The sequence below is a fragment of the Miniopterus schreibersii genome (genome assembly GCF_964146895.1).
Source record: "Miniopterus schreibersii genome assembly, chromosome: 2".
In the NCBI taxonomy this organism is placed as follows: Eukaryota; Metazoa; Chordata; class Mammalia; order Chiroptera; family Miniopteridae; genus Miniopterus; species Miniopterus schreibersii.
In genome coordinates this window covers 103202627-103229662 of record NC_138102.1, presented here as the reverse complement: position 1 = coordinate 103229662, position 27036 = coordinate 103202627, and the positions used below count along the sequence as shown (strand labels likewise).

Sequence of the window (27036 nt, the reverse complement as noted above, 5' to 3'; positions counted from 1 at the left end):
AGTCTCTGTGCAGTTTCCACTTTTCCTCCTTGGTTATGAGGGTGCCCTCCAGATAGTCTTCAGTTGCAGTTGATTATTCAGGATGGTTTTTCTATATTTTAGTGGTAATTCCAGTCTGATCCTGGGAAAGTGTCAGTGTAGCTTCACTCAGTGTTCTGCCATCTTTAATTTCCTGGGTCTCTGCTTTCAGTTCTTTTAGGTATATATGTAAAAGTGAGATTGCAGGGTCATGTGCTTATTCTATGTTTAACTTTTTGACAAACTGCCAAACTGTTTTTTTTAATCCTCACCCGAGGATACTTTTTCCATTGCTTTTCAGGGAGAGTGGAAGGGGAAGAGAGAGAGAGAGACATTGATATGAGAGAGACACATCAACTGGTTGCCTTCTGCACATGCCTTCACTGGGACCAGGGATCACGCCTGCAACCTAGGCATGTCCCCTTGATCACAATAAAACCACAGACCCTTCGGTCCTCGAGCTGACGTTCTAACCACTGAGCAAAGCCAGCTAGGGCCACCAAAATGTTTTTCATAGTAGTTTTACCATTTTACATTCCTGCCAATAATGTACAATTTTTCTGCATCCTTGAACCACTTGTTAATTAATGAACAAAAAAGCAGCCACCGTATTCCAATGAGTATAAAGTGGTATCTCATCATAGTATTGATTTATGTTTCCCTTAGGACTAGTGATGTTATCCACTCATGTTTTAAGATTTATATACTAACAATACTGATCAGTAGGGCTCTGTGTGTATACTAACAATACTGATCGGGGGGCAGTGTGCTTGAAGACTAAGTGGCCTCCCTGTGGGGTGATCAGCCAGGATCTGCTATTTTATTAAAGGATCCCTGGATGTCAGTGTCTATGGGTCTTTTTTTGTGTGCTGATCAGCCTTCTTCTCATGAGAAGAACTTTCGTTTTCTGCCAAGGGCTATAAATGTGGCTGCAGCTGTTATGGGAGCTGAGTGGAAGCAGAGGGTTGGTGATCGTGTCTTTTAGCGTATATCGGATTTCACTTAAAACTCCTGTCTTGGGAGGATGCCCTGCCCTACTTGCCTGTGTGAGCAGTGTTCCTGGGTCCAGGGCCACTCTGGTTTAGCCTCTCCAGGGCCACTCTGGTTTAGCCTCTCTGAAGGATAAACCTTCCATTTGTTTCTGGGTGTAGTAGGTTAGTTGCCTGGCTGCATGGGATGAGGGAAGTTTTTGTAGGCTGACCCTTCCTCAGGTGGATTTAGAACCTGTCCTGTTTTCCATCTTCCCTTTATCTATCTCACAGGTACCTTGTGCTACCACTTCCTCAGCTTTCACAGGGATTTGCTAGGGGCGTCAGCTTGCATTTTAGGTGCCCCCCTTTGCAAGCTATTGGTTTCTGTTTTTTCTACTGTACTAAACTGTGATACCTATTCAGAGTTCAGACTGACATCAACTGTGCTGTTTTCTCTTCTTCTGTTGTCTTGGTCCTGAATAAAGGGTTTCAGGAAGGAGTGGAGGTGCATGAATGTTGTTAACACATCACATTTCCTTCAGTGGGGTAGGACACAGCCATAATGTCATTTCCTTTCTCATAGTTATCTGCCTCCTTTTTTCTCCTATATCCGAGCCCTGGCCATAAATGGGTGCATAGATCCAATGCAGTAATTCCTCATATTTTCCCTGCGTCGAGCAGGCACTCTTCAAGTTTTTTTCTGGTAGAAGTTATGCAGAGACCAACTAAAATGACAAAATCAGGTCTTGATTCTTGCCTCTGTTTCTTCTCCTTGTAGCTCTGTTGTTGCTTATAAAAACTTAGAAAATATTTTATAGTAAGGTTAAAGATTTCCTGCCTTGAGGTTTGAAATAATACATAGTATTCCAAATCTTTAAGAGTTTAATATAAATCTGTGGGCCTTTTAGCTGTGGTTCTTCGTGAAGACAGATTCTTACTGTCTTCAAATTATCCTAAAGGAACTTTTGAACTGAATGAATATTTTCTGTTCTCTTTCACAGCCGGATGTCTTGTCCCCCTAGTGAGTCGTGTGACTTTGATGATCCCAGGCTCTTGAAGAACATGGAGGAGCACCATGTGAGGACACCGTTTTACTTCTAGGACATTAAATAGCTTATGGTGTACCTGTACTTATGTGTATGGGTAGTATCTTGAAAACTGGAATTGGAGCATGGGGAAGAGATGCAGTCTCACTTTTATGATGTTATTATTACTGTTATTATTATTAAGTCCTCACCCGAGGATATCTTTTCCATTGGTTTTCAGAGAGAGTAGGAGAGAGAGAGAAAGAGACACATCGATTGGTTGCCTCCCAAATGCACCCCAACTGGGGCGGGGGATCGATCCTGCCACTGAGATATGTTCCCTTGGCTGGAATTGAACCTGGGACACTTCAGTCTGCCGGCCAGCGCTCTAACCACTGAGCCAAACTGGCTAGGGCTACGATGTTTTTACTTCAGGGAAGTAATCTTAAACAAATGCTTTGTGGTTAGCACTTCTTTTAAGTTCATATAAAGCTGAATAAAATATGGGTAAAGTTATAAAGCAGCACATCAAGATTAAGACAGGTCTTACCATAGGATTCTCTAACAGTTCATATTTCTATTGCTTTATTTCTACATTGCTATTTCTACAGTACTATTTCTTCACAGTTGTGAATCTACGTCATGTATTTTGAAAAGTAATTGCAATATCCTTTGACTATGATTATTTAGGAAACAAAACTAAGATATAATAATGTAGCAGCTATAGCACCCTACTCTGTGCCAGACATTTGACATGTATTTCCTGCAGTACTTGAGTCACCCATGAGAGGTAATAGGAAGTTGTACAGAAAGACTGACTTGGCCAAGAGTTACCCAGAAAACAAATGGAGAAATGAGACTCGTATCTTAAGTCTGTTTGAATCTTAACTGTGACATCACATTATCTCAACTATTGTAACAAATCACAATTAACTGCAGCATCACATAAATTTATTCTTTGAAAGGATACTCTGAAAAATACCAACTTAGAAAAGTATTCAGTAATCAAAGCATTTCACAGTCAGTTTAGTCCATATAAATTAGATCTAATATTATTAATTTTTTTTCTGAATAAAATTTTAGCTTTAAAATTAGGTAAATTTGAGTAAAATTAAAATTTGAGTGAAATTAAATTTGAGTTAAATTTTATTAAGAGATGGATATATTTAAACCTTTCACTGAATTTTCATCAAGGAAATTCCTTCTTTCTATTGCAGTTAGTGTCTAGTTATTAATGCTAAAACCTTCCTAGCAGTGGTTCTCAAACATGAGTGTGTAAGGCACCCACATCCACTGGCTGGGATGCAGACATTCTGCCTCAGCCCCTAGTGATGCTGATGAAGTGTGTTTGTGTGTCCCACACTACACAGAGGACACTGCTGAAGTCCGTGCTCCATGTCACAGTCACCATGTTATCCTTTCTTTTATTTTTATCTTAGAGGTGCATCCAGCTTCTAGGCTAGAGCTTCTCTGAGCATAAGAATGATGTTTCAGAAGAAATGTCTCTGGAGGAGTATAGTTTTAATCAAGGATGTCAAAGAAACAGGTGTACTGTGGTGACTTCCTTTCTGAAAGTGGCTTCAAGTATTCTCAAATTGTATTTAGGTTGAAGGTAATAATGAAGGATGGTGAATGGGAAAGGAGGGAGTAGAAGGGTGACAGAGGCTTAGGAAACTGCCTTTAGTCTAGTTTCATGGAGCTGGTTTCCTAGCAGAGGTCAGCGGGGGAAAAAGCAGCTGAGGAAGTGAGATGAGCATAGCGTACGGGGCACTGCGGTGTCATGGTGTTGGCTTCAGAAGAGCACCAAACTGTTGGATCCCTGTTTAAGTGAGAGACTCTTTCATTTATTCATTTATTTAGCAAACAATTTAAGGGCCTAATTTATATCAAACGCTTTGCTAGGTAATAGGGGAAGAGATGAATAAAAATACACTTAAGAGATTTCTGTTACTTGGGGAATCAGCTGTGTAAAATCATTAAGAGCCATTGTACACTTTTACATCATAGGGATAGGTATGATGTCACTCCCTGGAAAAATGATTCTGTGATTTTGTTTTGTGTAGACTGAGGAGTTCGGTCTCTTCGGTGGGTGTTATGGCTACCATAACTGCTGAAATGTGGGCAGTGTGGCCACTCATACTGAATGGTGTTTGCACGGACCTAATTGTGGGCTGGCATAGAGACCCCGTGGCCTGGAGCAAATCTTTATTTGAAGAAGAGGTACTTGGAGGACCTGCTGCCATGATCCCCATGTTTGAAACCTTCAAGTACTTAGCTCAGTTAGTTTATGTGCACATGCAGACGTTTTCTCCAAAGCTGAACCCACATTTGTGTGTCCTGGGTTTCTAGGGGGTTTCGATCTTTGATCTCATGCTCTTGAGTCGGTTCTCTTGACATTTGAGCGGAGGCTGAGCATGGATAACGACCTTCTAATGAGCATTCTTTGTCCCATGGTCAAGGGCATGCATTTTAGGAGGAAACTCACTCTTAGAGAAGTTAGTGAACTTCTTTTTTCGTCCTTGCTTTACTTCTCACCTTCAACTCTCCTGCGCTGAATTTTCTTTTCTAGTGGGAAGGCCAGTGAGTGTAGTTGCAGCTGCAGCTCTTATGAAAAGGAAGCCCTGACCTAGGGGGAGACTGTCATAAGCATCAATGAAAGCATAGGGACTTTGAAGGGTATTTTAATAATCTGGATATTTACAGTTCATTGACTGCTTAATGAGTCCATGGATTGAGGAATTTATTTTCTATTTTTTAGTAAAGGCCAACTTGCCTATATTTAACATTTTTTAGTGCTTTTCAGGATCCTTGAATCCTTCTGAGGTGTTCTTTGTTTTGGCTATTGCATTAATTAAGCCCTTGACCTTGAACATCTAGTTCCACTGTAAATGTTGATGACTGTGGGCTCCAATATTTTTCTTTGGAAAGGTGTGGGATTAAATTAGATATACCCAATGGATGTTTTTAAACATTTAAAAAATTTTATTTTTAATTACAGTTTATATTCAGTATTATTTTGTGTTAGTTTCAGGTGTACAGCAGAGTCCATTAGGTCACTTCGTTATTTTGCCAAAATACGGTTGAGGCAAGGGAAGAAGCATTTTAAGATCTTAGCCTCTGGATATCCCACATTCTTATCTAAATTCTCTTGGGACCATTGACTAAAATGAAAGCATTTGAACCAAGAAAATCCTTACTTTCCTCCCAGGGGAGTACTTCCATCTGTTACAAAATTTCCGTTTTCTGATTTTTTGGGTCCTTCAGGACTGTGTTTTAAGTTTTGTGTGGGCTGATAGCCAAGATGGAATTTACCTCTTAGAGAATCAACTCTAGGAACAGTTCATGTGGTCCCTTCATTAACGAGTGACTTTCTATTTGTGGGATAATTTTCCAAAGATTTATCAAGGAAGAACACATAACTATATTTTGAATAATTATACCTAGGATGTTTGAGTTTGAGTCTTCAAGAAGAAATTATTTGAAAAACAACAACAAACAAAAAAAGAAGAAATAATTTTTATATGTGTATTATTTATATAGTTTATAGCCACAAATGGGAATGCAAGACAATTTTAGACATGTATAGTTTTCTGCTAGTTTTTACATTAAATAAATTAAATATACTCATTTCTAGATACATAAAGCATTTTGTGCAGATTAAAATCTGTTAACTAAGGACAGATATTTTATAATTGCAGTTATATGAGGGTACCTAGAATAGAGGCAAAGCAGAATAGAGGTTACTAGGGCTTGGGGGGAAGGGAGAATGGGAGTTACTATTTGATGGGTACACTGTTTGTTGGGAAGATGAAAAAGGTAGTGGTGATGGAGACACAGCATTGAGAATGTATTTAAATGCCAGTGAATTGTACACTTAGAGATGGCTAAAGTGTTAAATAGTGTATGTGTATTTTCCCACAATGTCTTTTGACTTATAAAAAGATATATACACATATACATATATATAAATATAAATGAATATATATACATACACACAGACACACACATGCATTCATTCTCCAATAGTCAGTTCTTTGAAGTTATAAAGCATTTTCCTTCTTGGAAGTTAGTGAAAACAAATTTATTGTCAAACATGGATCACTTGTCTAAATATATTACAAACATGTTATACATAGGTTACAAATTAAGTCTGTCTCCCTCCCCTAATTTGTTGCAGAATGTCAGGTTAAGTAGAGACCAAAGGTAGACTAATTTTGTCTTGGGGATATTTTTTGATCTTTAAGAATTCCAAGGTGGAAACTTAATTTGAGTGTGTGTGCAACTCTTCTTTATAACACTCAGAAAATATTTTAATATTAAGCTTATTTATTAGTTATTAAATATATGAGTCTTTTGTGTTGTTTAATCATGGGAAAGGTGACATGCAGGACTAGATAGTTCTCTGATGCAGAAGGTAATCTGGAAGTGAAATTCTGAAATTAAAGTGCTTTTAGATAAAATTTCTTAGCCACTTTTGTTGTGTAGGCCAGGGGAATTTGTAAATTCTCTAATTGTAAGATTTCATTGAACTGCAATTTAATGTGCATTTGCTCTTCCTGAAGGCTGGTAAGAAGTAGTTGTGTGAACAGTTGTGATCTGTTTCCATATGGTTGCTCTTAAAATCACATTAACGGGTCAGAGGAGAAACTAAAAATATTAAAAATGTTATTCACTATCCATTTGTGACTAACAAAAAACAAAAAAAGGAAAAGAAAGAAAATTCTGTAAAAAAAACCACACAAATAGTTACTTGAATGTGAAAATACAAATCTATCTCAAATTTATAGTCAGCTGCCTATTTATTTTAAAGTGAAACATTAAAGATAGTGATTTTAAAATAACCTCAGGACAAAGAATCCTGGTGTCATGCCTGCCTTGGAACATCATTCTGAAAGTGCTAGACTCTGCAGACAGGTGAGAACTGAGCAAGCGAGTATGTATATTGGAAAGGACAAGGGAGAAGTAACCATTTGTGGATGGTATTATTGTCCACCTTGCTCACGAATGTGTACCCACCCCGGCCATTTGCCCTCTGGTGCTCTCTGCCAGCCGCTTGGGTCTGCAGAGACCCAGGAGCGTCAGCTGCACCTTGGAGAGCAAGTAAGAGTTTACTTATAATTGGATATTGAATTAATTTCTAAAGTTACATGTGTTTACTTACATATGAACAATAAACTCTTGTAAAATATAATGCAAATAAGATTACATTCATAATATAAAAAGCAATAGTGTAGTGCCTCACATATAGTAGGCATACAGATATTTTTGGAGTGAATAAGAGTTAATCATTAATATTAACAAATTAATAATAAATTAATGAATAAAATATGCCAGCATCCATATTTAGAGGCTTTAGAAGCCTTTAATAAATAGAAATACATACAGTATTCCTAGATAGGTGGACAGTATTAAGATGTCATTTCTCCACGAATTACACATACAATCTAATCACAATGAAAAATGTAAGGATTTTGTGTGTGGCGTGGGGAGGACAAGTAAATGTATTCAATACACATCCGTGACAGCTCTGGTTTTGTTTTTTTAAAAATGTAATAGCCTAGGGGGCCCTGCCGTACAGGTCATAAGAGATTATGAAGTTAGAGAGCAGTCTTGATGTAGAACAAGCGCAGGCGCAGGGCACGGAAGAGCCAGGGACTGGGTTTCCCGGTCAGTTCTCGCTCGGGCCACCGGCCGTAGATTTCAGCTCCTGTTTGCTCCGCCTGGGCGCGCAGACGACCTGCTCGCCCTCCTGGCTCTTACAGGAGGGGGGGGAAGCATGCAGGCAGCAGGGTGCTGGGGCGAACTAGGAGGGGCACTGGCTTCCTCCTTGTTCTCACCTGACCACAAGGGCTTAGCACATCAAGAGTGATGTTCCGAAAGGGGTGACAGTAGCCTTCTCAGAGGTGCTGGCTGTTAAACTCAATAGAAGAATTGGCTGACCGCGCGTGAGGGGCAGCGATGGAACAGTGGGAAGGATGAGCCTTGGTGGAAGAACTGCAGACCCAAGTGGCTGGTAGAGAGCACCGGAGGGCAGATGGCAGGAGATGGGCTAGATGGTGAGCAGGCTCCAGATCCCGGGGACCTGGAGTCCGTGCTACAGACCTTGGCCCCTTTTCTGAAGGGAGCAGGAAGCCATTGCAGGGTTTTAGGCAGGAGATGACTTGAATTAGCTCTGATGTACATCAGTGGTGATGTAACAGATGGATTAATGCAGCATCCTGTTTGTAGCCCACAGCTCCTTGCATACAGGAGTTCCTCACCCTGCTGGCCGTGTGCCACACCGTTGTTCCCGAGAAGGATGGAGACGACATCATCTACCAGGCCTCCTCCCCAGGTGAGGCCTCTGCCCATGTGCCCTGCTGTCCCCTTCTCTAGACCCTTGGGTGTTTGCAGTTACTTGTGGGAGATGTGATGGTGTAGCCCGCCCCCCAAATACCCTGCCATTTGCCTCTGGCCTCACACAGTTACAGGCTAAGGCTGTAAGTGTTAAAACCATGGGAAGCTGGGGCTGGGTTCTACTGACCCTAGTAACACTTTGACAGCAGCGGGAGGCCCAGGCCATCTTGCATTTCCTAGCAGAAGTCGTCATGCTAGACAGAGCTCTCAAGAGTGAGCGTGGCTGGCTTCCTCACTCACCCCCCACCTGTCATGGATTGTCCAACTGCTGGGGAAACTGTGCCCCAGGCACAAACTCTACCCACTCCTGGTGCTCCGTGAAGCCCACAGCGCTGGAGCTAAGACATTGCCTTACTCAGAGAAGATGTGTAGTCAGAAAGTCACGGGAATATCTCTTAAGTTCATTAGAGAACTGGACTCCAACGGAGAAGAGTGGGTGTGTAATCACTTTGTCCCCGTGAGTGTACCGATTCCCTTTTAGGCCCGAGTGTTCCCGTCTAACAGAGGGATGCTGTCAGGCCCCCAGTGGGAGGAGTGAGCGAGTGCCTTCTGAACCCTGAGTGCACCTGAGGCCAGGCTCTTTAACTGGTGTGGGTTTTGCTAATTGAAAAATAGTACTTGCTAAGCAGATTTCTGCCATTACCAGCAGTTAGTCAATGTTTTGTCGACTCTTGATTGACAGATGAAGCTGCTTTGGTAAAAGGAGCTAAGAAACTGGGCTTCGTGTTCACAGGCAGGACACCGTACTCGGTCATCATAGAAGCCGTGAGTGACCCTTGGGTACCTCTCCGCCTTATAGATCACTTACGTTTTTGAAGACTGCATATTTGAAATAGCATGTCTGTTGTAAATATGGTAGCTAAATGTCTATTTTTTTTTCTGTGAGAAAGTAGGCCTGTTGAAAACCTGAGGATGTTAGGTGATTTTATTAGCTCATTAATACTGGTTTTGCATTTGCAGTAATTTTTCTCTCTCAACAATGCTTCCCCACACGCCAATTCAAGGATGTGGAGCTATTTGTAGTAAAGCACTTGGGAGGCCTCCTCTTTGTTCTGTAATAGTTGGGAAATAGCTGCAGGGCCCAGTCGCTTTGAGGGCAGCTTCTGCAGCACTTTCCCTGCAGCCTTGGTGCCCAGCTCTTCTTGCACAGTGAGGCCCTAGCTCCACTGCTTCAGTCTCCTTGGCTGGGAGAGAAAGGAATTGGCACTAAGGGACCTTTTTATGTACATAAGTTTTTATTTTCCCTAGAGTGTCTAGGAGTTGATTTATTTTATGGGGTTTGTTTTTTTCTTTTCCTCTCAAGAAGACTGAGGGAGAAATTTGGTGATAGGAACAAACTTAAATCAAGACTAAGATCTCATAGGAACTCTTGAGATGGGCAGCAGAAGTTGGTAAGGACTGGCAAGGCGCTGGCGTTTGTCGTGATGGCCAGTGAACAGGGCTGCACTGGACTCCCGTCTGGGCTGATGTGGCTGGAGGGATCCGCTGCCTCTTCTCTCCTCTGCCTTTCTCCACCCCTCCATTTGGGGACGACTCATGGATTATTACAGTTTTGGGCTTTATTCATCCTTAAATCCCTACGCCTCGTTAATGCATTTGAAATTCACTTCTAACTTATGTAATAACTTGATATTGTTCCTGACTTAGCAGTAGTCTGTTTTTTTCTTTACTTATATGCAATACCTATAAAATATTATACCTTATACAAGGTGCTCATTTCTTGACAATTTCTGTTTCTTTTCTTATGGAGTAAAGAGACCAGCTCATATTTATTTTTACTTTATTTCATACAGCAGAGGGAATTTAGCTTAGGGAAGTGTGCAGTCATTAATTTTTTTCATGGAAGTTTTTTATACATGTAGTCTTCCTTTCATTTTGAGGAGCCTTTTATTCCAGGGGTAGGGAACCTTTTTTCCTGCCAAGGGCCATTTGGATATTTATAACATCATTTGCTGGCCATACAAAATTATCAACTTAAAAATTAGCTATGAAAAAAGCTCCTAGATTTATTGAATTTTGCGTCCCGCCTGCAGTTGCCTTGGCAGGGCCAGACCAAATGATTTGCCCCACGGGCCAGATGTTCCCCACCCCTGATTTAGACCTTTGTGTAGGATGTTCAGTTGTGTGGGTGTTTGTACATTCCAACAAGGGTTGGGAGGCCGGGTGGACTAGCCCGGCACAGTGGGAGAGACAAGGAGAGAGTGAGTGCTTCTGCTCTGCTCACAATGCCAGACAAATATGGGGGCGCTGGAGAGCCAATTGACATCATGGTGTTAGATGCTGATGAAAAGCAGATTGACCATTTTATTGGTCATTTTATTAAACTATTAAGGCCATTTCCGGGAGTAAAAAAAGACTACCTGATTAATATTTATAAGTAATAATAACTGTTAAAATGCCATTCAGCCATTAATACTGGGGTATTATCAAACCACAAATTCTGCAGTTGGTTAGCAGCTATTTACATGGCATGGCCTTATTGATCATCTCAATATCCAAGTCCTTGGGCTGGCCAAGTGGTCGATTTAACAACAGTACAAAGAGGGCTTCTGGCTGTCACAGCCCTAGTGCCAAGGAGGCTAACAGTGGACACAGGGGTTTGACAAAGTTGGGACAGGCTGAGGAGAAAGGGAACTGGTGATTGCAGAAAGAGGAGAGTAAAGGCTTATGAAGGCTGGTGTAAGTGTATGGTTAGTTGTATTTTAGGAGGCAAAGAGGAGGGGTGGGGAGTTGTGGATGGAACAATAACTATTATTCAATGCTACCATGTGTCAATCATGCACTTAGTAATTTGCACGTTACTTCATTTTTTTCTCTCCAACCTAGGGGACAGGTGTTATCACCATTTATAAGAAAGTCACACACTTAGTGGAGAAACTGAACTCAAACTCATATCTGTTGAGCTCCAAAGCCCACTTCTTTTCACTGTGATATATTATGGAAACAGAGACAAAATTTGATCAAAAAGTTTGAAAATGGCACATACATAATCTGGAATATTCTGGGGAAAAATGGAGAGCATTGAGGTTCCAACTTTGAAGAACCTGAAGAAAAGGACATTTGATTAATTGCTCTAAAATCTGATACTGATTCATATTTCCTTATTTTTAAATCTAAATTCCAAGAAACTTTGAATTCCAAAAGTTTTTTCCTAAATTTAGAACATAGGAATTTGGCAGTTAAACCTAACCAGAGCTGACACAAGGCTATTTATGGGCTTGATGAATTTCAGTGCGAATAGTCATATATGTTGCCGAACAAAGTTGATACGTTGTGTTACAAGGTGTTGCCCTGGGGATGTGATGGTGTATGCGTATACTTCTATAAAATGTCTTAAATTCCAAATTCAGAAGTATAACTGGCTCCAAGGTTTCAGATGAGCCTGTCTAACTTGTGTCTTTTATTTTCATGCCTTGGACGTAGCTATGCAGCCAAATTAGCTGGAGAAAAATGAGAAGCTTCTACCAGAAGGGGGAGCTATGACCCCACCAGACTGACTTGTAGGGAAACTACCAGTCGAAGTTTTTGCAGGGGGATAGAAGAATGAGAGAGAATGAGAGGGAGACGGAGAGGGAAAGAGAGGAGGGGGAGAGGTGTGTGTAGAGAGGTTTATGAATGGGGAGGCAGTTGTTTTGGTATTTTAAAACTTTGCATCTCAGGTAAGAGTCTGTTTTTTTTCTTTAGATGGGACAGGAGCAGACATTCGGAATCCTTAATGTTCTGGAATTTTCTAGGTATGTTTCTCTTTCATGCATTTGAAAAAAAATACATACATATATATGTGTGTGTGTGTGTATGTATATATGTATATATATGTATATATATATATAGTAACTTCATCAGAGTGTTTGCATGATGATATGATTAAATATAGTACTTATGTATTAAATATAGTAAATATATCTCTTCAAGCCCACTTCTCTCTGGAATTTGTAGAGAAAGCGAAGTAGGTAAATTGTCTCATTTTTTCAAATGAAATGTTATGCTTCTATATCCTTCCTTTTCTTTAGATTCCCAGCACCTGGTGTTCTCGCATCAGGAACCGCAGACACATCTGCATAGTTTGGAGTGTGTGATGAGGCCGTTATTTCCATTGGCTTTCCCAGGCCCACCTGAGTACTCCCTTGCAGGACCTGGGAAACTGACAGAGAAGATGGATAAGATCAGTCCCTCCCACTACTTGCTGGGTCTGGGCGGCGCAGCTCTCCTGTGCATACTGTGACTCACTCTTCCTCAGTGTAGTTTATTTATTTAAGATCTGGGAATACAGCCTGGCCGGGCATGGCTCAGCGGTTGAGCATGACCTAGGATCGAGGAGATGGCGATTCGATTCCCAGTCAGGGCACAGGCCCGGGTTGCGGGCCCCATCCCCAGTAGGGGGCATGCAGGAGGCAGCCGATCAATGACTCTCTCATCATTAATGTTTCTATCTCTCTCTCTCCCTTCCTCTCTCTGAAATCAATAAAGATATATATATATTTTTTTTAAAAAAGAAGGATCTGGGAATACTTGTTGAATTGTTTCCCTAGATCATTCATAGTTTGTTATAAAATTATCTTAACATTTAGTTTTTCTCCCTCTTCCTTAACATTGAACTGTCCATATTAGAACAAGTTTCTGTTGCTGTCTCCAAAGCATTGTTTCCTATTATTAAAATTAGGTGGGTTTTTCAATAACCTTTGTTAAATGATTCACAAATTGTTTGCTCTGTTTGCTTTATAAACTATTTGAAAAAGATGAATTTTTTGCCCTCTTATAGGTTTTAGGTCCGCAGACTTGAGCTTTGGTGGGTCAGGAGCCCTTAGGATTGAGTGTTCGATGGGAGAGAGTAGGTCGACGACTGTAGTAGTTCATGGAGGGAGCAGGAGGCAGGTCCGTGTGTGGAGGTGGGGCACATACTAAACATCTCTCCAGACATTGGTGCCCCCTCTCTTGCTGATGTCCTGGAAATTGTGCTGTTGTGTGGCTGCATTAACTGGAGAACAGGGAGTTAGGTAAAAACAGGTGAGTGTGGATGGAGACCTGAGGATGCATTACGAAAACGTATCAGAGCATAAGCGGGAGCGGAAAATCGTTTCTGCTTATAGCCGTGGTTCTGTATCATGTTAGGTAATGTGTCCTGTCCTAGATGCCACTTAGTCACTTCCTTGAAGTAATTGGTGGCAACAGAAGATCTGGGAATACTTAGTGGACTGTTTGTTTCCCTTGATCATTCATAGTTTGTTATAAAATTATCTTCTGTGTAAAGCAAAATATTAGGTAGCCTGCCCAGTAAGAGCAAGACGGGGAAGTTTCACTGTAAATCCACGTCACTCAGATGCTCCTCGTGGTGTCTTTACGCAGAAACGGGAATGCTGGGTGAATAGCCCTGCTCAGAGCGCCTGGCTGCACGGCAGCCGAGAGACTCGAGTCCAGGCCAGAGGGTGCTGTGGGCTAGGACGTGGGAATTTCCACAGAGCTAGAGAGATGATGTCCCCTAGTCTTAGGAGCTGACAGTCCATCGGAAACCCCCTCATCGAAAGGCCGGAGAGATGGGGGGCCAGGGCCCGCACAGGCGCGGCCCTGAAGGACTAGAGCAGGGCGGTGAGCCTTCTGCTGAGCCGGAGCCCGGTGCAGGAGAGGGTTAGTGGGGGGCCGGCTGGAGACCCGCAGGAGGGGGAGTCCGCAGGCAGTGGGGAGCTGCTGGAGGCGTCGTGAGTGAGGATGGGCCCTGATGAAAGATGCCAAGGAGCTGTCCCTGTTGGAGAGGGGACAGGGGTGACAGAGCGTACCTTAGTGCTCAGTTAGGGCTGTGCTGTGAGTTGGGAATTTCTTTCCACTCTTGTTAAAAGACACAGTGAGGAACTTTTGAGTTAACTGTATTTATAGTGAAATTTCTCTACTTTGCTCTTACTGGGCAGGTTACTTAATATTTTTGAGCTGCAAAATAAAGAAAAATACTATTACAGAGTACTGTCAGAAGTCAATTATATGTCCATAGTAGATGCTCAAATTCTCCATTTCTGTGTCTTCTACTATAAATAGCTATACTAGTGAGTCTTTATGGCAAGGAAAGGAATAGGTTTATGTCCATTATATGTTAATAAAAAGAATAGGAGATATACAATCAAAATCTGACTTTGAGGAAAATGGTAGGGGAAAATGGAGCTTGGTCATTTTGGGGCCCGCCAGACCACCTTTTGATTTGTTTGGTGTCTAATCATGGGACATGAGTCCTATAAAACAGACCACTGACAACTTTCCTTTCCTTTTCTTTTTTTCTTTTTACACCTACAGTAACAGAAAAAGAATGTCTGTAATTGTTCGAACTCCTTCAGGACAACTCCGACTCTACTGTAAAGGGGCTGTAAGTACTGACTGGTCCTGCACAGCAGGGAGTTCTTGGCAGCCGCGCTGTTAATCTGCTGCTTTTCCTAACTGCTGTCCTCGTCATTCCTTGGTCGTTTGCCCGAGGTTGAAAGGCTCTTTTGGGTGGGCCATCAAGTTAACTTAGTAGTAGAAGCCCACTGAGGATAATGGTGGTTCAAGCCAGGGTGGCAGAGATGGCCAGTGAAAAGCTTATAGTCAACAGCTGGTTTCAGAAACAGCAACCTGCTGTGTCATGGAAAATCCTGGGAGTATGAATTCTGATTCCAGTTTACCACTATTGTGTGGTGGTGACCTTGGGAAGATAATTTGTGATGATCTTTATATATACAGTGTGATTTTATATATGAAGATTGTATGTGTGTATGTATGTATGTATATATGTACTTAAAACAGCTATTCTCAATTTTTATGATTTATTTTTTTATTCATCACAGAGGGTTATGTGGTAGTCATGAGTGGCTACATTTTTACTCCCCTCTGGTCAGGCTTTTTGTCCTACCTGCCTCCCAGTAATCAAATCTAAATGTATTATCTTTAAGGAAGAATGTTACTGTCTATGAGCCTGACTTGCAAAATTATGTCTTGTTAAATTGTGATCCTGTGTGTTGAGGGAAAGAATATTAAGCTCATTTTATGAGCCTGTGTCAAGACTATGAAGTTGAAAATCTTACTGACCTTTACCAATTGTGGAAGAAGCACTTTCTTATTTGAGCACATGTAGCTAGAGCTTTTACAAAATGAGTAATGCATGGGGATTCTAAAGGCATCTTACTTGGACCCATTAAATAGTTCTATGTTTATAGTAACATCTGAAATCAAGGTCACCTTGATAGGCTTTTAAAATTTTTATTTGTTTGTTTATTTGCCACTGTGTGCAAGTACAGAGGGGGCGATGTGGGTGGCACGGAGGAAGGCTGTAACTAAAACAGTGTAAATATGGAAATGCTGGATTTTATTTTTATGGGATTTAATTCTCTTCAACCTGCCTCCCCAAACCAAATTAGATTTTTTTAAAATAGAATTGTGTCCTAAAACTGTACAATTTATAACATATTTGATGGACCATCTGTGTCGTCCAGTCCCGCAGCACTGCTTGTCAGTCATGGGCGTTGTCAGAGGGTGACGGGCTGTTCCCCACCCACGTGTTTCTCAGCTGAACGGGGTTCCATGCCTGGTGGGTGGTGCCCTCCCCGGTTAGGAGTTTCTGCAGTGTCAGGAAGCTGGAGTGTACTTGAGCAGTTTAGGATATGTGTTTTACTCTTCTCACTTCTGCAAAAAGGTATTATAGGTATTATAAACTTTGGTGTGAGTTGTGCAGATTTGGGGGATTGGAGCACCATTGTGTCCTGGATTGTACTCCCAACACCTCTAGTCTTCCCCAACATGTGTTTCTAAAAAATTTTTATTATTTTTTTAAATTTAAATTTTCAATTACAGTTTACATTCAGTCTTATTCTATATTATTTTCTGGTGTACTTCATAATGGTTGGACAATTATATAACTTACGAGGTGACCACCCTATAACTCAAGTACCCACCTGACACCATCTGTAGTCATTACAGTATTATTGACTGTATTCCCTGTGCAGTACTTTACATCCCCATGGCTGTTTTTATTTGGACACATCCATACTCAATTTGTTTTCCTAAGCTTATGGCTGCATCCAGCTAAGAACTATACTTATACTTGCCCATTCAATATTCCCATGAGTATAAAATGAACACCATTGAAACAAAGCTGTGTTCAGAATGCTGACCGGAAGGTTTACTGGGGGTTTGCCAGTCACACTGTTTCCTTATTTTATAGGACAATGTAATTTTTAAGAGACTTTCAAAAGATTCAAAATACATGGAGGAAACATTATGCCATCTGGAATATTTTGCCACAGAAGGTAAGTGAAATTTGGAAATGGTATTTTTAACCATTGAAGTCATGCTTTGAAGCATCTGTGACTGGTGCCTGGGAAAGCAATCATGTTCTGAACAGACATGTCATAGTTGTGCTTGGCTGGCTTCATGGGAGTATACGTTTCTAACGCCAACCCTGTGCCCATCCTCCACATTCTGTGCCCATGGCAGTGACAAGATGTGTGGCGAGTTCCATACTCCGTTACCTACACGTGACTTTGCTGACTCGCAGCCAGCAGTGCAGAGGGAAAAGGCGGGCAACTCAGTGTGCAGCTTCAGCTTGTAGCTCTGCTTCCCTTTCTTGGAAAACTCATGTTATTTTCCTGTCCCTCTCTTGTTATCCTTATGACACTGGCTTACCCAGCATGAGGGGTACAGAGGAAGCTAATGACTTCAGGAAATAATTCATTGGGCCCATCGAGGAACAGGAAAGGAGTTCTCTGAAAGGCTTTAAACAGCACTGATGTCAGGGTTTCCTGCAAGGGAATGTGATGAAAGCTGAGGCCTTGCTGAAGTGCTGACTGCTGCTTTCTCTTGGAGTGTTCCCATGGCTACATGCATGCATGTACAGGCACGCTCGGGAACACACACACACACACACACACACACACAAACACACGGCTGCTTGAAAGTCTGGATCTTTCACGTGGTAGCACGCTGGGCTTTTATTGCTGTCTTGAAAAGTCCTTCCGGCTCCTCTACTTGCTGATACCTGCTACTGCACATATGAAGATGGATCCTGCACAGCTCCCCTGCGTCTCTTCTGTGGGAATTCACTCTCATAGCTTCTCATGTACTCTAAAATCTATAGGAAAGGTGGTTTATATTAAAATACAGTAGAGTTGTTTTTAAATTCCCCTTTTAGATGTGTGAAAGTTGAATTAGTGACCTAAAAAGCAGCTGGCTTCTTTAAAGTTTTTGAACATGTTTGTATGAAATGCAGCCACATGATATGAGCTAGGAGGTGAGGTATCCTGCTTGTCCCCACCACTAGTGGCATCATTGGGATACACTGGCTGTTTTGCAGGCTTGCGGACTCTCTGTGTGGCTTACGCTGACCTCTCAGAGAGTGATTATGAGGAGTGGCTGAAAGTCTACCAAGAAGCCAGCACCATATTGAAAAACAGAGCTCAGCGGTTGGAGGAGTGCTATGAGATCATTGAGAAGGTAATTGCACATGATAAAGTCCTTACTGCCTGATGAGGGGCTTACCCTCCTATTGAACAAAGTCTTTGAGCAGGAATCCTTTTGCTGTAGAGTGATGTCTTCTTTTCTGGTAAGTATCTTAACCATTAGCTTTTAATCACTTCTTACTTTGTTTTAAGAAACTCTTAGTTTTTATGGACTGTCTGAGGTCTAACCACCCTCAGCTAAGCATTAGTGATGTCTTAAGAAGTTTTAGGTCAACACAGCACCAGTGATTTTCTGGGTTTGCCTAAGATTAGGCTTAACAAGATGAACTCACCTATTGAGTTAAATGAGCAATCAGAATTTATAGGCTGGCCCCAGCCAGTTTGGCTCAGTGGTCAGAGCGTCAGCCAGTGGACTAAAGGGTCCCGGCTTTGATTCCAGCCAAGGGCACGTACCTCGGTTGCAGGCTCCATCCCCCGCCCAGGTTGGGGCATGTGCTGGAGGCAACCAGTCAGTGCATCTCTCTCACATCCATGTTTCTCTCCCTCTCCCCCTTCCACTGTCTCTGAAAAGCAATGGAAAAAATATCCTCGGGTGAAGATTAAAAAAACACAAACGAATTCATAGGCTGGTAGGACACTGTACATACTAAGAATTCTCACACCTGCTTATTCTAGTAATTTGTAAGCTTTGCTATTGCTTGTCCATGTTTCCTACTTTGATTGTTGTTGTTGTCTTTTTCAGTTTATCCCTAGACATTAGGTAGCTTTCTACATATTGGATTCTCTCTGTTAAAGGACAAAATTCAACTGAGTAAATTTGAAGATCTTACTGATTTTACTAAGCAACTGGTAGCATCCCATCTAGCAACTAGAAGTGCACTCTGAAGGGCTCAAGTGGAAGGTTTTTATAGGCAGAAGGGTGTGTCAGGGCAGTTATTAGTAAAAGAAGAGAAAGGATTATTTTTAGCCTGGGCCATCCTCTTCTGTTGGGAAGGGATTGGCAGGGGGTTTATCATGCAGATTACCTGATTTGTATTTCTCAGGAAATTCCAGACTGATTGGCTTAAAATTTCATTCCTGGGAGAGGCTGACACTGCAGTTAGGTTTGTTATTAAGTTTTGGTTTAGTGACGTGACCTAGTGATGGTGACTCCAATTTGGCCTGCAGTTGTTCTGTTTGTTTGTTTTTCACCTCAAACCTGGGAGCTTGATTTCAGCTTTTTCTGTTTCATATCAGCAACCATTGGTTCATCCAGTTTTCAGTTTCTTATAACTCTGAAGTCATCACTTGATTGCTTTTTAAATCCCTCTTTGTGTTTTTTTGTTTATTTCCCCTTTGCTTTTTTATATTCAGTTTTTAAATTTTATATCTGTTTGTCATTTTAATAGTTTTGGGTGGGAGTAGAACTGAATTCAATTTGCCCGGCTTTACTGGAAATATCCCAAATTACTTTTAGAGTCAGAAAAAAGCATTTAAGTAGGCGACCTACACCTGCAGTGCCAGGCATATGTGGTGGATGCTCTAGAGATGGTTGGCTTTTTTCATCAACTGAGTCAGTTTCGGGTGAAGTCAGTTTCTTATCAATGAATTTATTTTTCTCATTTTTAATTATAACATTTGAGTCATTTGCACAGAGTGATAGGGGAGGGCTTATGCACTATTAATATCCTCAGGATAACTTGCCCACGAGTTCTACTGCCAAGTGATTTCTGTTCTAACGTGCCTGTGTACAAAGAAATAAATGATGCATACTGGGTGCCTCTGTGTACGGAGAGGTTCTTACATTGGCAATAGCTTGGAAATGCCACACATCTAGATATCATTAACTCTCTGCAAACAAAGATTTAATGTAGAGGAAACATGATCATTGTCTCACAACATTCTGACTGCCTTTCTTTTGTTAGAGTTTTGCCATAAATGCTGCTCTTTTGTACCAATCTTTAATTGAAGGTATTTTTCAATCTAGAATTTACTGCTACTTGGAGCCACAGCCATAGAAGATCGCCTTCAAGCTGGTGTTCCAGAAACCATAGCAAATCTGCTGAAGGCAGAAATTAAAATATGGGTGCTGACAGGAGACAAACAAGAAACTGCAATTAATATAGGTAATTAATTTAAAATAATTCCCCGATGCTGGTTTTTGTGTTGTTTTTAAAGTGTCTTCCTCAAATGCACTGAAGATTGTATTTTATAGAACTCTTTATTTTAAGGCCAAGAAAAAATTACTGAAATCAAATGAAGATGGTCTGACGAGCATTATCTACACATTATAAACATTACAACTGTTACGTCTTCCTGAAAAGTACTAAACACATTTACCTGGGATGCAGAATTTAAGAGTTGATAACTTTGCTTTCTCTTATTGCTTCCTTCACACAGTTATAGTCTAAGATACTAGGAGCATGTTTTCACTGAGTTTAAATAAGCAGTTATTTTATGTAATTGTAACCATTTTAATGATTTTACCAATTAATAGGTTTTTCTAAGAGTCTTGTATTTTTCCCTTCTCCATCTGAGTTAGCAACCTCTTTGCTTGCTAAGTGTCACAGAAATGAAAATTGAAGAAAAGAAATTTAAGTATAAATAACTCCATCAGTGTTAAAGAGGTACATTTTAAGTTTGAAAAGGAATTGAAACTACTAATTTTTTAAAACTCTAATTTTGATTATTTGAATTTTTTAAAAAATTACCTGATACTTCTGTTACCATTATGGTATAGCAGCAAGCTGTGGTGCATATGTGATAAAATGAATATATAAGAACTACACGACTTATCGTGTATTTATAGAAATAGTCTTTGTCACAGATCATTTTAGAAAGAAACATACCAGAACATCTGAATTGAAGTAACTGTTGTCCTGTTCAGAGTAGTCTTCCTGGACTATTACCATCTGAATCCAGTGGTGCCCCTTTCCTTAAACCTCTTTTGAATCAACTCCACCTCTTAGATAACCTCCATTGTAGACAATACCTACCACATGGAGTGAATTTCATCTTTTTAAAAAATTTATTTAATTTTTATTGAGTTTTAGAGAGAGAAGAAGGGAGAGAGAGAGAAAGAGATCAGTTGCCATGTGCCCCAACTGGGAATTGAACCCTCAACCCTTCGGTGCACAGGGCAGCACTCCAACCAACTGAGCAACCCGGCCTGGGCTCATCTTTTTTTTTTAAATAGACAAAAACCACTTAATCATTTCTTCTCAAGGCTATAGCTAATCAAATGCAATTTGGACTCCCAACCAACTGAGACTAAAGTCACAAGAGAGTGACATGTGATTCATGAGCAGCCTCTGAAGCATCAGTGATAGATTTTGTCCATTGGTCTAAGCTAGATGCCTCTCAAATGCAAGTTTTTGAATAAAAATGTGATAAAGTTTCTGTGAAGAGCCATCACTATACTAAAAAATAAAAACCCATTTCTTAGACCTTTGGTGATATTGCAACATTTTTATAAATGAAGGATAATCCATTAGCTTTTGGTATAACGTCTCTCTCTCTATGTATATACATTGACCCTTCAGGTATAATTTCCCATATAAACTTGGCCTAGAACACCTGCTATTGATCTATAGCTCCTGTTGTTCATATAGGGCACATAAACTTGACTGCTGCCCGGAAATTCTTACTCAAAATTTAGGGATATGTTTTCTGCTCTCCTAGAGCAATATGAAAGAAGTGGGTAACCCCCACAAGTTAAGATTGAACTGTAGTGATTACAGTTTTCTATGTCTTCAGTGTTTCTGTTGGACTAGCAGCCTTTCTATGTCCCTAGCCCAAGACTTAACTTCCACAGCCAGATCCCCTTGGGAGCACACACGTCCCGCTTCCTGCTTGTTCCTTTTGTTTATTTCAGCTTATCAGAGTCTAGCCGAGTTTGGAATAAATACAAGTAAAAGCAAAGGGCTGCAAATCAACCCAGAAAACTCAAATGGCTTCTCACTGACTTGCACACAGTGAGGCTTCTCTGAGCTTCATGAGATAATTTATAACTGTTTTTACAGATAACAGTTGTATGATTTTTGTGTTTTTTCAAAGAATGTAGAGCAACATTTGTACTTTTGGTTCCAGAAGCACTCACATCCATAAGATACTTTAAAATTGATAATTTTTAGTGAATGTGCAAGACCCCTGTGCCTCCTACTTATAAGCTGATGACTTTGCCAGAGTCTTCTATTTCTCCTGGAGCTTGTCTTTACTTACCTTGGTGCTAGTGTGTCAGTAGAATTCAAACATCTCTTGGGTGTCACGAAATAGGCTTTTAACAGCTCAGGCACTGATGTTCTTTGGAAAAACTGTGTCTGAATTATTTTTTCCCTTTGCATTCAGAACTCAAGTTGGTAGCCCTGGGTGATACTGAGGGATTAAATTTCATTTTCCGACTTAGGATATCTGTTGACCCTGCACATGATACCAAAGGTGTAGATATCCAGTCCTGAAGGTATAGACATCCAGTCGTTTTATTAGACTCTTTCGTGTCAGACCACAGGCAACAGCTCCATTCAGTGCAAGGTCATGCTTCAGATAGTCTGGTTGAAAGCCTGTGTTCTAGCCTAGCCCTAACCTAACCCTACCCTTGGTAAAGTGAACCGTTATTGACCCATCTCCCATTGTACTGACTGGGTATTCTGTATATTTTTGTGCATTCTACATGCACTTTAGGGTTCCCAAAAGATATTTTGGAAGAAGATAAGTGTCTAGCAGTTCTACTTCTAAATGAAGTAAGGAAAAGGGAATAGACGAATAGAGTGTCTTCTGAGTATCTGGCTCTGTGCTAGGCATGTTTCTGGACACCATCTTCAGTCTTTACACATGAATAGTCGTAAGCTCAAGGGGGAAATTCAGAGTTTACGAAGGTTACACTCTACTTAATGACCAAGCAAATACTGGGTCTCAGGGCTCTTGACTTCTGGTGTAGGGCTCATTTTAAACAGATTCATACAGCTTTTGCAAAGTCCGTTCCCTGAAATTTGAGTTAGCAGACTGGGGGGAGAATGGCACTATGGTTCATCCACTTGAAGGTGCACATTGTTTTTATATTTTAACATCTCTGAAATTTGGATGTCTTACGATTGTTGACTCTAAACATTTTAATTGGCAACATGTCCTTAGTGGTACATGTAGTAAGAGTACTCATTTAGAGGTGACATATGGTGCATTTGGGTTCTTGGCTCTCTTTAGTATTTGATCTACCTATCGATCATAGTTTGAGAATTTATTTTAAAATATAACTTTTAGTTCATGCCTTGAAAATAAATATACTTAGTCAAATTAAGTTCCAGGATATTTGTGTCTCTTATGAGCAAGTGAGTATTATGTAGCTAGACAGTCATCTTGCCTGTGGGTTTTAGGTAGTTTGGAACTGGCATGACGCCAGACCCCCACTGTGCCGTGCTTGCATTTATGCTAACTAGCTGTGTTTCAAGGAGTTGGCAATTTTCTATTTTAGCTTAAAATTTTGGCATCAGCTAGTCTAAAGTGAAATCTCAGATGTAGCCTTTGTGAATTGTGTAGTCATCATTTCCTTATTACCAATGGATATAACATCTATTAAATTGTTAGACAATAGATGTGAAGTTTTCAGAATCTATCATTTGTTTCTAATGCATGTGGGATGAGAGAGAACAAAATCCTAGTGTGTACTCCATTTTAAAGCCAGTAAGTTAGAAATAGCTTTCATTGTCATCCATGTCTGAGTTGGAATGGCCACCCCTTCCCCTGCATTTTGCTCTTCATCATTTGATACTTTTAAACCACTTCCTACAGTCTTAGAAGTGTAATTTTTTTAACGTGAGTAAATATGGTGCTTGCTCATGCTGTTATTGCCTGTAGATTTCCTTGCCCATTAAAAGGAAGACAAGTCCCCTTCTCAGGTGAAGCTGGGCATTGTTCGTGGCATTCTCAATCTCAGTGTTTTTCCCAGAAACGTCAGATGTGTTATTTCTTTGATTACCTGCAGCTAGCATGGTTGCCTGATGTTCTGCTGTCAGCCTGGGGAACTTATATTCTCTACTAAGGGGATGAGTTAACTGTGAGACAAATCAGAGAGTGAAGTAGATGAGAAAGTAGTAATTATGCAATAGAGGTATTAAGTATGACTAGTGTTAATAATAGTTACTCAGTAAATGTTCCCTATAATGTGCCAAATACTGTGCTAAGTCCTTTATGTAAGTTTTATATTTAATTCCTTTTAAGATTGGCATTATCCCCTTTTCAAAGATAGAACCGAGGCACAGAAATATCAAACAACTTAGCCTAGATCACATAGGTGTGAGGGTGCTGAAAATCTGAGCAAGTGACCGCCACACTTGATATTCAGGAAAAATATCTGAGCAGAAAAAGACCAGGAAGGCTTCACAGATGAGATAGTATTTAAACTTGAGCCTTCAAGAATTTTTTGAGGAGAAAAAAAAAGACAGCCCAGAACGGGTCACAGTAGCCCAGTTGGGGAGGAAGGTCCCGAGGTAGGGCTGAGTGTGTTCTTATGGAACATTCCTGAGGATGGTCTGAAGGATCTGGAGGGAAAGGTGCCCAGGCGTGGTTCTGTGGGCGAGTCCTCAGCTTCCTGCTTCTCCAGGTGACTTAAGGACTCCGCAGCGAGCCTCTGTGGCCCCAGCTGGAATAGCGAGGGCACCAACTTTTATCACCCATTCTTGCTGTCTGACAGCATGCTTCGTACACTCACACTCAAATATTGACTGGCCACTTTCTCTGGGAAAATATTTGGAACCAGCAACACACTTACTGAGGATTTGGAACCGTGTTGAATCCCAAAGGTGGGTGGCTTGATTCATCTGATCTTGGGATGTATGGGCAGGAAAGGTAAATTGTTCCTAACCCTTCCAAAACTGTCACCCAAAAAAGTGCATTTGAATGTCTTTAACAATATGAGCTTACCTCGGCACAAGAGACACTGATTGCAAGATCCGAGAAGTTTGGTTTGGTAATATTTTCTAGTGTGAATTGTTATTTTATTGTCTTAAAATCAAGTCCTGCTCTAAGTACCATGGACTCTGTTCTATTTTGATTTCTCTGAATGTTGATTGTACTCAGGTAGTTGAAATACTAAGACCTTTGTAGTGTGCTGTTCATTTCAGCTGTAGTAAAAAGTGAAATCCCAGAGGTTCTCGTCTCAGTCTTTTTATTGTCGTCTTGTTAGACTGCGAGATTAAAGAACTAGATCTCAATTTACAAGTGTGGATTGACATTTCATGCCTGGCTCTTCTCCAAGAGTTGATCTCATTTCATCCAAAAACATTAGAGATCAAGCACTCCAAACCTGGATTGACATCATTTGATTTGCCACATTAGTTAAGTTGCAATTAACTGTGTTAAACTTCCATGGTCTGTCTAGATCAAGTGTTCTGTGTGATAATTCTCTAAGCAAAGTCTCATTGCATTTTCCAAATTAAAAAAACACCAAAAACACACACAAAACCCCACGAAAGAAACCCCCACAACACCGACCTGTTTCTTCTCTGAAACCTTTAGCTTTGTATATTTAAATTCATGAAAGTGTCAGTGGGTTTTATTTATTGCCCTCTCCCTCAATGGCTAAAAAAATACTTAGAGTTTTCCCGTAATATCTTTGTGCAGCTTCAGTTGTCAAGTGGCATTTCGCTTAAATTGAAAAATATAGAATAAAGCAGCAAGCTAGGGCTTAAAAATTACAGCTCACTTCTGCAGCTGTTGGTTAAATGAAAAACTACCAGCAAATCCTTTTGCATCAGTTATACTAAATTTGTAACAGTCCATATTGCATGAAGTTGCTGGAAGTCTCTGGGGATAAAGAAAGAGTGAGCCTAACAGAGAGGGAAGTGATTATGGCTGCAATATCCCCTTTTGTGAATGAAAATAACATATAGACCTCCCTTCTGGACCTAATCTAAGACTTTATAGGAAGGGGGAATACATTTGTAAAATTTTAATGAGAAACAAAGAGTTCAAATATTTTAGTCCTACCATGCAGAAATTTTACTGGCATGCTGGGAAATTTTCATTTTTACTCATCACTATTGTTAAAATATAGACGAATGAGTTTGAAAATGCATCAAAAATTGTTTCATGTTTTCTTCCCTTTTTTGTTTGTTTTGTTTTAGAGGGTTAGCAGATATTTGCCCATGTGGTATTATGATTTTAAACTATTCAGTTTCCATTTAAAAAATAATATATAGTGGTTTTAACAAGCGAAATAACCTCATTTCATTGAGATAACTATTGTTAACAGCCTGGGCTATATTTTTATGGTGTTGCTTTAAAAAAAATAACAGTTGGGTTAAAAGCCATAATTTTGTGCTCTAAAATTTGTGTTCTTAGGTGATTTACAAAATATTCTTCTCAAATGACAGTGAAGGATATACTTGGTACATTCCCAAATAAACAAATAAAAATATTTATTGTCTCCCCTGATCCCCCTAGAACAAGGTTTTCGTTGTTCTTAATTTTTGCCCGTCTTGAATTCTGTGTGCCTTTTAGCAGGGTTTCCTCAAGATGAAAGAGGACCTGCTGAGGATTGAGCTCACACATGCAGCGGTGCTGGGCCGTGTCCGTTCTCGGTGCCTGTCTCCTTTTCTAGTTAAATGTAGCACCTGTGGGAATGGCCTTTCAGCTGCTGTGGGAAGGAGAGTCCTGGCCCCTCCTTGCTTTAGGAACAGCATTGGTTTAGGCCCTTTCTTGAGATCATCACATATATGTACTTGCTCCAAGGTCGAAATTCTATGTGCTGATGATTTGTTTCATTTTCTGTGAGTCGTTGCTCCATTAGCTTAAGGTAATGAGAAAAAACTGGCTGTGAGGGCCACTTTTCGAAGTGGAAGGCATCTTTTCTTGTCTTTTCTCAATGCGATAAATTGAGATGAGGGTTGGTAAAAATCACATGTTGATGCCACCTCTCTATCAGGGGGCACTGAGAGGGTGGAGGGCGATTGGAAGGATGGGCTAGAACTCTGATCCTGGGGTTTGCTGCAGCCGCCTGCTCCCCAGAGCCTGTGGATTTGAAGGGGAGGAGTCGGGAGAGGCTGTAACTTGGTCTGTGGTGTCACCGAGTGTCTCCAGCTGTCTCTGAGTGGACTGCAAAGCCTGAGTAAGAAAGAGCCTCATAGGAAATATGTGCCCCTTCTGGGAGGAAAAGTAGAAAAGACTGTCTTGCATCATTTAGCAGCGATGGGGAACCTTTTTTCTGCCAAGGGCCTTTTGGATATTTATAACATCATTCTTGGG

The 27036-nt window shown here is 40.7% G+C and overlaps 1 protein-coding gene across 3 annotated transcripts in view; it reads left to right on the top strand.

The window, feature by feature from the left end:
- The window catches only part of ATP8A2 (ATPase phospholipid transporting 8A2), a 515363-nt gene that overhangs the window by 151034 nt on the left and 337293 nt on the right, over positions 1–27036 (top strand). For all 3 annotated transcript variants that reach the window (XM_081130125.1, XM_081130126.1, XM_081130127.1), the window contains exons 16-23: positions 1991–2066; positions 8243–8348; positions 9093–9175; positions 12095–12144; positions 14687–14756; positions 16587–16671; positions 17715–17854; positions 19787–19925. In XM_081130125.1, the coding sequence (XP_080986251.1) occupies positions 1991–2066; positions 8243–8348; positions 9093–9175; positions 12095–12144; positions 14687–14756; positions 16587–16671; positions 17715–17854; positions 19787–19925 (749 nt within the window). The remainder of the gene's footprint in view (positions 1–1990; positions 2067–8242; positions 8349–9092; positions 9176–12094; positions 12145–14686; positions 14757–16586; positions 16672–17714; positions 17855–19786; positions 19926–27036) is intronic.